General features: G+C 53.1%; 1 protein-coding gene across 1 annotated transcript; it reads left to right on the forward strand.

The window, feature by feature from the left end:
* Positions 1-2,131: 2,131 nt before the first annotated feature.
* On the forward strand, positions 2,132-4,593 carry LOC150024675 (uncharacterized). Its single transcript, XM_090296089.1, has 4 exons — positions 2,132-2,404; positions 2,996-3,223; positions 4,016-4,390; positions 4,492-4,593. The coding sequence occupies exons 1-4, from the start codon at positions 2,132-2,134 to the stop codon at positions 4,591-4,593; spliced, it is 978 nt and encodes a 325-aa protein (XP_090152215.1).
* The last annotated feature ends 6,406 nt before the right edge of the window (positions 4,594-10,999 follow it).

Below are 10,999 nucleotides of genomic sequence, written 5' to 3' on the forward strand. Positions count from 1 at the left end.
ACGTGGCGAATCCTTCGACGTTCGAATCACCTGCTAGATCATTTGGCGCCCACCGTGGGGCCCGTGTGAATTTGTGATCCCATCCACACTTTGCTGTCAGACTTCGTTTGTTCTTGAGATTCTTTGCTGAAAAAAGATGAGAAAGACAAGGCAAACTTCACCCGCGCCATCAGCTGAAGAAGGAGCTGTGACAATGGCGGAGGTCTTCGAGATGATGCGAGCGTTGCAAGATAATGTGGCAGCGTCAAGAATGGAACAAGAAAGGATGCAAGCAGATTTAGCTGCATCACAGAGCAGAAACGAGGAGCTGGACAGAGTGAATGAAGAGTTGCGCAAGGCGCTGCAAGCGCAGAAGGAACGCGCAGCGGAGGAAAGAGTGGTGTCGTCGCCGTCTCCCCCTAGGACTTTCCCCATGCTTTTCTCATATGAGATTATGAGTGCAGTGGTGCCACCAAACTTGGTAGGGGTGAAAGCCTCGTTTACCGGGGTGGAGGACCCAGAGACGCATCTGACGGCGTTTCACACCCAGATGATGCTCTATGGGGGCTCAGATGCAGTGTATTGCAAGCTGTTCATGAGCACCCTGAGCGGGATTGCTTTGGAGTGGTTCGTGAGCCTACCAGATGGCCACATCATTTCGTTTCAGCAGTTCTCCAAGTTGTTCATGGAGCAGTACATCGTGAACAGGGCACCCGCAGTGGTGTCGTATGATTTGTTTGACGTGAGACAAAACCAAGGTGAGTGCCCCAGGGATTACCTTAGTCGCTTTGGAGCTCAGGTAGTGAGGCTGCCCAGCAAAGATGAAGATATGCTGGTGCATGCGTTCAAGAAAGGGGTTCTGCCGGGCCGTTTCAGTGAATCTTTGATCAGAAATCACCCCAGCACCTTCGCGGAGATTAGGCGTCGTGCTGTGACGCACATCGTAGCAGAAACAGAGGTTTCTGAGAAGAGGGGAAGCGCGGCCCCGACCAAGTCGCGCGCAGGACCGAATAGGTCTCAGCAGCCGATGAGGGTGCATGAGGCCAAAGAAGGGAAGAAGGCTCAGGGGAAGCCTCGCCCTTACGAGCCCAGGAAAGACCTGGGCGGGGGGCGCGCGAGGGAGAGCAACGGAGCCCTAAACAGCCTCAAGCAGCAAAGGAGTGTGTGCCATGTTACCTCGACACCACCGCCAGGTGTGGACGAGAGGTGATCGGAGATGGTAAGAGGTACACAACGTGATGTGGAGATGGAGGAAGCAGTGCCGGGGGGCTCGGGGGTGTCCCAAGAAGAAGCTGAGAAAGAGAGCATGATCGCGCCCCGCGAGTCTGGGATCGCGAGGGCGGTCATTGCCAGTGAAAGGAGGCCCCACCCTGCTGAGGGGTGGGTGGAGACGAAGATCCAGGGAAAGAAGTTCAAGCTGGGAGGGCCGCTCAGCGAGGACACGCGACGACAGATCGCCGGTGTGATTGAGAGGCATCTGGACGCGTTTGCGTGGTCAGCCTCAATCATGCGAGGTATTGACCCAGACTTTCTCTGCCATCGCCTTGCAATGGACCCTCAGGTCCGACCGGTGCGACAGAGAAGGAGAAAGTTTAATGAGGAAAGAAGGCAGGTGATCCACGAAGAAACCCACAAGCTCTTGGCCGCGGGGCACATCAGAGAAATCCAGTACCCAGAATGGCTGGCAAATGTGGTACTGGTGAGGAAGTCGAACAGCAAGTGGAGAATGTGCGTGGATTTCACCGATTTGAACAAGGCGTGCCCCAAGGACTCCTATCCCCTACCCAGCATAGACGCCCTGGTAGATAGCGCGTCGGGGTGCAAGCTTCTGAGCTTCTTGGACGCATTCTCAGGCTATAACCAGATCAGGATGCATCCGATGGACGAGTGCAAGACCGCGTTCATGATTGAGTGGTCTTGTTACTATTATAAGGTAATGCCATTCGGGCTGAAGAATGCGAGAGCCACCTATCAAAGGCTGATGGATAGAGTGGTGTCGCCGATGCTGAGAAGGAATGTGCAAGCTTACGTGGACGACATGGTGGTGACTTCACAAGAGAAGTGTATTTTCGGCGTAGAAGCTGGGAAGTTCTTGGGCTTCCTCTTGACAGAGCGAGGAATCGAGGCGAACCCCGAGAAGTGCGCAGCGATCATGGCAATGAGGAGTCCAGCGTCGGTGAAGGAGGTGAAGGAGGTACAGCAGCTCACCGGTCGGCTGGCTGCTTTGTCGCGATTCATGTCCACCGGGGGAGAGAAGGGTCACCCTTACTTCAAATGTCTCAAACGGAACAGCAGGTTCGTTTGGACTAAGGAATGCGAGGAGGTTTTTCTCAAGCTGAAGGAATATCTGGCGAGCCCACCAGTTTTGTGCAAGCCACAGGTGGGCACCCCTCTCTGCTTATACTTTGCTGTGACAGAGAGAGCGGTAAGTTCGGTGCTGGTCCACGAGCAGGGCCAAGCTCAGAGACATATTTGTTTCATGGGTAAGGTGCTGCAAGGCCCTGAGGTACGGTATCAGGCCCTGGAGAAAGCGGCTCTGGCGGTGGTGTTTTCGGCGAGGAGGCTCCGCCACTACTTTCACAGCTTCACGGTGGTGGTGATGGCCGATCTGCCTATCCAGAAGGTGCTGAAGAAGCCAGATGTAGCCGGGAGAATGGTGAAGTGGGCCGTGGAGCTGTTTGAGTTTGATATCAGGTACGAGCCTCGAGGACCGATCAAGGGACAGATGTTTGCGGACTTCGTCGTCGAGTTGTCATCAGGCGTTACACCTTCAGAGGGTTTGGACTTTCACTGGGTCTTATCAGTGGACGGTTCCTCCAATCAGCAAGGGAGTGGCGCTTGAGTAATCCTAGAAGGCCCAAACGGAGTGCTGATCGAGCAGTCGCTGCGTTTCGCCTTCAAGGCTAGCAACAACCAGGCGGAGTACAAAGCCTTGATTGCTGGAATGTTGCTAGCAAGAGAGATGGGAGCAAAGAGTTTGATGGCCAAAAGCGACTCTATGCTGGTCACTGGGCAGGTAACAGGAGAGTTCCAGGCCAAAGATCCTCAGATGGCTGCATATCTCGAGTATGTATGCACCCTGAAGACGTCCTTTGCAGAGTTCGAGTTGATCCATGTGCCGAGAGAGCAGAATGCCAGAGCCGACTTGCTTGCCAAGCTAGCCAGCTCAGGCAAGGGGGGAAGGCAGAGGACCGTCATCCAGGAGACTTTAAAGGTGGCTCACGCGTTCGTGACAGACAACCCGGTACTTCAAGTGTATAAGTCAAAGGAGCGTATAGTGGTCGGTCATCGGTCTCTTACTCAAGAAACATTGAGAGCACCTAGGGTGAGAGCCTGACCAGTGAGGTCTGACGAGGTGATGGAGGTTTGCGCTATTGGGAAGGCTGATACGTGGATAACGCCGTACCAGAGGTATCTGGCAGATGGGGTGCTTCCGCTGGACCGGACAGAGGCAAAGAGGGTAAAGAAAAGCTCAAGTAAGTTCACTCTTATTGATGGAGATCTCTTTAGATTTGGATTGACCCATCCGGTGTTGGTGTGCGTGCACGGGGAGCAGTGCACGAGAATTATGTCAGAACTCCACGAGGGAGTGTGCGGGAGCCATGTGGGTGGTCGCGCCTTGGCAAGAAGGGTTCTCCGTGCGGGGTACTACTGGCCAACGCTGAAGGAAGATTGTGTGGGGTATGCTCAGCGTTGCAAGCAGTGCCAGCAACACGCAGATTGGCACAAGGCACCCCCTGAAGAACTGAGGTCGATTCACAGCCCATGGCCGTTCCACACCTGGGGAATTGGCATCTTGGGACCCTTCCCCCTGGCAGTAAGGCAAATGAAGTTTCTAATCGTCGCCATTGAGTATTTCACAAAGTGGGTAGAGGCAGAGCCGGTCGCGCAGATCACCACGCACAAGGTTCAACAGTTCGTGTGGAAGAACATTGTGTGCCATTTTGGAGTGCCCAAGCGCTTGGTTTCCGACAATGGCACCCAGTTTACGAGTCACAAACTGAAGAACCTGTGTGAAGAGGTGGGGATACAGCAGGTGTTTGCCTCGGTGGGGCACCCTCAAACGAATGGGCAGGTAGAGTCGGTCAACCGAGTACTTCTCAGAGGGTTGAAGAGAAGGTTAGAGAAGGCCAAGGGAATGTGGGCAGAGGAGGTTCCCAGGATCGTGTGGGCCTATCACACCACTCCACAATCTAGCACCCATGAGACACCGTTCAGCCTGATCTATGGGTCAGACGCTATGATCCCTGTGGAGATACAAGAAAGCTCACCAAGGTTTATGAACTTTGTTGCTGAGGAGTCCAATGAGGAGAGGAAGGTGAACTTAGACCTCTTGGATGAGGTGCGAGAAGAGGCTAGGATCAGTGCCGAAGCTGTGAAGAGGAGGGTGGAACGTAGGCACAACTCCAAGGTGAGACCGAGGCAGTTTCAGGAAGGGAACCTGGTGATGAGGAAGGCACATCAGCACGAGATGGAGAATAAGTTGTCCCCCAAGTGGACTGGCCCGTTCAGAGTGGTGGAGACGTTGGAGAATGGTGCTTATCAGCTGGAGACTTTGGACGGAGGGGCGATCCCCAGAACGTGGAACGCCACACACTTGAAGTTCTATTTTAGTTGAAAATGTAAAGTAGTCGCGCTTTCGCGCCAGTATAAACAGTTTGAGCAGTTCAGGGGCACTCTTCTTCCTAAAAGAGGGTTTAAGTGAGGCCACCCAATAAAAAAAGAAGTTATCAGTATAAGAGTTTGCAAAGTTTTAAAGTTAAAATCCTCCTCGCCCTAGGCGCGAGTGCAGGTAATCGGTTAGGCCTTCCTCGCCTCAGGTGCGAGCATGGCAACCGGTTTAAAGTCCTCCTCACCCCAGATGTGAGTGCAGGCAGCTAAGGTTCGAATAGCCAGGGGTGCTGGTAAGCCCAAAAAGGGAAAGGAAGGATTTCGAGAAACGCCTTTACCCAAGTGGCATAGCATCGATATTGGCGCAGTAGAACTCTTAGTCAAAATCCTTCTCACCCCAGGAGTGAGAAGGTGGAAGCACGACCCGATGTGTTAAGGATCGATGACCTTGGGGCAGGCAAGAGGGGTTATCGAGAAACACTCTTCATCCCCAAAACAAGGCATCATCCTTGACCGATCGGTGTAGGAGTCCTCTATGCACTTAGCGCTGGAGCGACAAGCGATATAGGGAGATATAAGGTAGAAGCAGAGGCGCGATGACTGATGAGTGGGTGGCAGTGGCATTCTGATCGGTTATCGGGGGTTAGAGAGTTGTTTAAGAAGTTTTAGACAAGTTCTTACGCGATAGGCCTGGGCAAGCAAGGCCACGCCAGATCAGTTATCAAGTGTCACTAGTTGTGATCGAAGTCAGAGGTAGAAAAGTCAAGTACAGTGAAGATTTGTGCCAAGTTCGAGCAGGTTAGCAGTTAATCGTGCATGGCAAGAGATGAAAACTAAGAGATACACAGCAAAAGAAACAGTAAGAAGAAAGTGGCATTCATATATACAATAAGAGTGTTACATTTAAAGTTTATGTACAAAAAGGTAAAGGCAAAATAGTAAATGATCAAGGGCGAACGATCTCGCCATCCACCACCTCGAAGTCCATGGCGAATTGAGAATAGTCAGCCTCCGGAAAGACGCACTTAACCTGCTCAAGGGCCAAGTCGAAACCCTCAGCAAAGGTGTCAGCAGCCTCTTCCCAAAGCTTGGTCTTCTCAGTCTCGAGCACGACCTTCTCAGTGACAAGGGTGGCGATGGTGGACTCGGCCTCTTTAAGCTTGGACCCTTGATCATTGGCACGCCTTTCGTTCGCTGCGAGAGCCTCTGCCAGGTTTGCAATCTGTTGGCGCAAGAAGGCATTCTCAGCTTCAAGTTGGATGGCCCTACCCGTGGTCTCCACCAGATCAGCGTCAAGAGCGGCGACGGCGTCCCCCATCAACATCTCCGTCTTGATGGTTTCTTGGACTTGCAGGGCGCGCCCTCTCTTGGCTTCCTCCACCATATCCCTCAAGAGCTCGTTGGTGCCCTGTAGGGCCTCATAGTTGCTTTGAAGCGACTCCTTTTGGTTGAGCAGCTCGCTCATCTTACCCTCCAGCTTCTCGAGGTGGGGATGCTGGGTGGAGAACTCGAGAGAGAGCACCATTTGGCGGGCCAGATGATGGTCCACCTCGCTCCCGCTCCACTTGACTAGCTCGCGGTTTTGGAGCAGTTTTCTAGTCAGTTGGATGACCCAGGTGAGCCCTTCAGTGCTGGAGCCCGATGCTCGAAGGGAACTCTCACCACCACCCTCAGTTGTGGTAGCGGAGTCCTGAGGGCATTGTGAGGTTGGGGGGCGAGAGGTTCCCTCCGAACGAGCAGCCTCGCTCCCAGCTGTTTGAGATGGTAAGGTAGGGGGTGGCCTGGCTGGGGGCGGGGAAGGAAGAGGGGCTGGAGAAGGAGAGCGTACGGGAGAAGCATGTGCTCGAGGGATCAGGGTAGCATCTCCCTCAACGCCCTCGGTTCCCCTTTTTCTCCGTTGGACTAAAGGAGACCCCAAGCTCTCCTCTTCGATTGATATGACGGTGGTGGGAGCCTTCACCAACCGTTTCCTTTTCTTATCACCCCTGTACCGACCAGGTCATCAGGCGTGATGACGTGTCTTGCACGTGCTCGGGTGGGGCGTGCTCAATGGAACGCGTAGGCTAGAAAAGATGAATGGTTCAGAAGTGGGCATAGTCGCTGATCGCTGAATTGGTGTTCTCCGATCTCTAGTGTGCGTAACCGACGGTCACCAGAGTTACGTCGCAGTTGCCGTTTGAGAGCGCTAGGAGAACGGATGATCAGAGATCACCGTTCATAAGTGGGCATAGTCGCCGATCGCTGAATTGGCGTTCTCCGGTCTCTAGTGTGCGTAACCGGCGGTCACCAGAGTTACGTCGCAGTCGCCGTATGAGAGCGCTAGGAGAACGGATGATCAGACATCGCCGGATCTCCCAGCAATCTTAGTTAAAGCTGTTGAAGGCTCCGAAGGGTAATTTCAAGCGACAGGATTCCTAGAGTGGACATTTGTTGGTGGCAAGGTTTCCCCAGCTAGAACATGCATGGCGTAGCAGTAAGGAGGGTGCCGTTCGCGATGAGCGATATCACAGAGATGATGCACTTTTGTTGCATCCGATACTCGCCTTGACGGGTGGTGTTTCACAGCGCATTATGTGCTAGGTTGCTCCCTGAGTTGAGGACTTAGCTGTGCGGCTGGTTACTACACAAGAATGACGTTCAAGTTGCCCCAATCCAGATGACGACACGTGTAGGGTTGTATGTCACCAGTTACTCCAACCTAGATGATGACATGTGTAGGGTTGGGAGCAATGGAGAAATGACGCTCAAGTTGCCTTAGCTCAGATGACGACACGTGTAGGGCTGGGCGCTACCTGCTATCCCAGCCCAGATGGCGACACGTGCAGGGCTGGATGCGAGCCACGCGTCCAAAAGCATAACAGCCTGGAGAGAGAAGAAACCTAGCTATAAAGGTAACCTTGACAGAATCTGCAGAGGTACGTTTTTTATTACGACTGATACTGCTAGGGTTGTGTGCCTACAGTACGGTCCTACAGAGCATATTCTCTCTTAGTTTTTGGGTGTTCTTGTCACTGACTTGAGCGTTGGAGTGCCACCGGCCGCAGAGGCGCCACTGTGTGTTTTTCAGGTTCTCAGAGAGGCTATCTGTGGAGTGGACTTGGACGGCACGTGGTGTCAAGCTGGTGAGGAAGATCGTGACGAGGCAACGCTCTCGCGCTAAGTCAACCGGCAGGATCAACCCCTGGTCTCGGGGCCTTCAGCTGGCACGACCGAGATGGTGGAGGCAGAGATAGGCTCGGAGGTGGCCTCAGTTCCCGTGGACGACCCGATAGCTCGTCGGCTCTTGGCAAGCGCGATCAGCTTTTGTCGTCGTTCTTTGTTGGAAGTCATATCTGCACCAGTTAAACATAGCAAAGGGTTAGTACAGAAAGCAAGCAAGGTGCAGAAAGAGTGAAAACAACACAGGCAGTTAAGCGCGAGGATGCATGCTCAGAGAAATAACAAGTTAAAGGAGACAAGAGAATGCAAACCAATATATTTCTTGAGCATCTCCGCGTCGAACTCATGCTTGATGAGGGTGGAGGAGCCGAACTTAGCGCCCAAGCTCGAGAGCAGGTCGCACAACTTGCGCTCGTAGGGTGCCATGGCCTCCAAGCCTCGGGGTTTTTTGAACCCTACCTTGGGGACCCAATAGAGTGGGAAGCCCTCAAGTAGGGTCGAGCTGTGCTCGTTGGAGGTGATCATGTAGAACCTACCCTTCCAGTCCTTGAAGGATTGTTGGTATAGGCCTAAGATCACCCTCCCTGTCACGCCGTTCAGGCTTACCCATGACCTATCGCCTGGGTTCTTGGCCTCGAAGAATTGGAGGAAGACGTCGGTCGAAGGGGGGTGCTCGAAGTGGTTGCAAAGAATCTCGAACGCTCGGATGAAGGCCCAAGCGTTCGGATGGAGTTGACAGGGAGCCACGTTCAGCTCGGTGAGGAGATCCTTCTTGAAGAAGGTGAAAGGAAGTCGGAGGCGCAACCTCTTGAAGATGGCAGAGTAGATGAAGGTGAAGGGCACCCCATTGGTGGCCCTATCATCCATGCATATTGGCATGCCTCGAGGGGGGATGCACACGCCCAGGTGTGAGTCGTCCTCCATGTCAAGGGCGCACGTGGGCTCGTCTGCGTCGCTGCTCAGCAGGTTGGTGAGATGGTCGTCGGGGAGTTGGGTAGATGTCTCGGCGAGCAAGTGGAGGGGAGCCCACTGGTACATCCGCGCGTTGTCGTGTTGAGGAGGCGTCGCTCGGGGGTGCGCACTCGCCGAGGGGGGCGCCCTCGTTGAAAGCGATGGCGGTGCACTTGCGGAAGGTTGTGCACCAGAAGATGAAGCAAGATGTGCGGTGGTTTTTGTGCGAGCCATTGCTCAGTAGCTACAATGGAGAAAGAAAAGAAGGAGTGAGGGACCAATGAAAAGCACGGTTAAGTGAAAAACAAGAGGAAGGCGAAGGGAACGAAAATGCTATGGTTTAAAGGGAGTGGAGAAGCGAAAGTGACGAAGAAGAAGAAGTGAAAACGCAGAAAAACAAGAAGAAACCCTGGTACAGTGCAGGGAAAGGAAAAACAGCCCACAGCGTATGCACAGTGCAGTTATTGGATGATGCAATCGGTAGAAAGTATTCAAACATGCCATAGATAAAGAAAAGGGGTACCTTTTGTTGATCGCAAGCGGTTTCTGGAAGCTTGAGGTTGGGGAAGACGAATCGCAGAGAGGAAGTTCGAGTGTTTCAGAGAAGAAGTGTTGGAGAAGGTGATGGAACAGTGGAGGCGCGTAAGTTTTGAATATGAGAAGCGCAAACGACGTTTCATGCTAGCCGTCGATGCGTACACGTGTCGCATGATTAAGGAAGGAAGGTGCACCGTCACTTAGAACGCAGTACATGATGTGGCACGTGATGTGGCATCACTTGCCACGTGGCCACTGAGGACGATCACTTAGCCTCTTCGCCGAAAACAAGTTTACAGCTCGAGGCTGGGGGGCTTGTGATCCGGTCGGTCATCGGTAGTCGGTGAGGTCAGCAAAGGATAGTCACGTGGACCGTTCTTAGGGGAACACGTGGGCCAGGGAAGCAGATGAGTCATTGAGAAAGTCACCTGGGGGGGGGCGGGGGTGATCGGTCGTCAGAGGATGCGCGATCAACGCCTATATAAGCGCCTGGAAGCCAAGGGCGTGGCGCTATGGTGCACCGATCGGTCATCCGGTGTGAGCGACGGTCATCGAGTTTTCGTGTTACGCGCAGTTAAGCGGGAAACGAAGGACGTTTCCCCACGAGAGCGTTGCATACGAACCTTGAGTGGCAGAGTATCAGAGAAAGGAGAAGTTAAGCATTTAGTAGTGTCGTGCACGAGAGTGGCCTATGAGAGCTAGTAAGCCAGTCGTGATTGGTGCTCTCTTAGCCCATAACGTGCATGGCGCAAAGCAGAGGTGACCGTTCACACAGTAGGTGATGCCTGGTGCGTGCGCTTAGCCAAGCCACACTTGGTACTCACGCTGAGGTTGCACGAGACACCTAGTGAAAGAAACGCGCTAAGTTACTTTATACACGAATAACTTAGGCGCGCAACAGAGTATATAAAGGCATTCCGCGCTCATGCAGAGGAGGTAAGATTCATTCTTGCAAGTTACTAGTTTAAACACAGAGAGAGAGAATCACAGAGTGCACACGAGTCTCGCTGAGATTCTTAGTTTTGTAGTTCTTTGGTGGTTTTGCAAAGGCTGACTTGAGCGTCGGAGTGCAATCGGCAGCTAGAGGCGCCGTTTGTTGTGTTTCGCAGGTTTGCTTGGAGTTCTTGTGGAGTGCTTGGAGCGTGCTTGCGGAAGATAGAGTTTGACGTGGCAAATCCTTCGACGTTCGAATCACCTGCGAGATCACTTCCTTTCCCTTCTTGGGCTTACTAGCACCCTGGCTTTTCGAACCTTAGGTGCATGCACTCACACCTGGGGTGAGGAGGACTTTCAACCGGTTGCCATGCTCGCGCCTGGGGCGAGGAAGGTCTAACCGATTACCTGCGCTCGCGCCTGGGGCGAGGAAGATTTTAACTTTAAAACTTTGCAAACTCTTATACTGATAACTTCTTTTTTATTGGGTGGCCTCATTGAAACCCTCTTTTGTGGAAAAGAGTGCCCTCTGAACTGTTCAAACTGTTTGTACTAGCGCGAAAGCGCGACTACTTTATAATTTCAACTAAAATAGAACTTTAAGTGGGTGGCGTTCCACGTTCTGGGGATCGCCCCCCCGTCCAAAGTCTCCAGCCGATAAACACCATTCTCCAACGTCTCCACCACTTTGAACGGGCCTGTCCACTTGGGGGACAACTTATTCTCCATCTCGTGCTGATGTGCTTTCCTCATCACCAGGTTCCCTTCCTGAAACTTCCTCGGTCTCACCTTGGAGTTGTGCCTACGCTCCACCCTCCTCTTCACAGCT

The sequence above is a fragment of the Phaseolus vulgaris genome, chromosome 10 (assembly GCF_051622355.1).
Source record: "Phaseolus vulgaris cultivar YP4 chromosome 10, ASM5162235v1, whole genome shotgun sequence".
NCBI classification, from domain to species: Eukaryota; Viridiplantae; Streptophyta; class Magnoliopsida; order Fabales; family Fabaceae; genus Phaseolus; species Phaseolus vulgaris.

What these genes read in the sequence shown, in the direction of transcription:
- LOC150024675 (XM_090296089.1), top strand. Translation starts at nt 2,132, where the DNA reads ATGGCAATGAGGAGTCCAGCGTCGGTGAAGGAGGTGAAGGAGGTACAG. An exon ending in TTGCTGTGACAGAGAGAGCG is followed by an intron (nt 2,405 to 2,995) that starts GTAAGTTCGGTG and finishes GTCACTGGGCAG; the next exon opens with GTAACAGGAGAGTTCCAGGC. An exon ending in CGTTCGTGACAGACAACCCG is followed by an intron (nt 3,224 to 4,015) that starts GTACTTCAAGTG and finishes GGGATACAGCAG; the next exon opens with GTGTTTGCCTCGGTGGGGCA.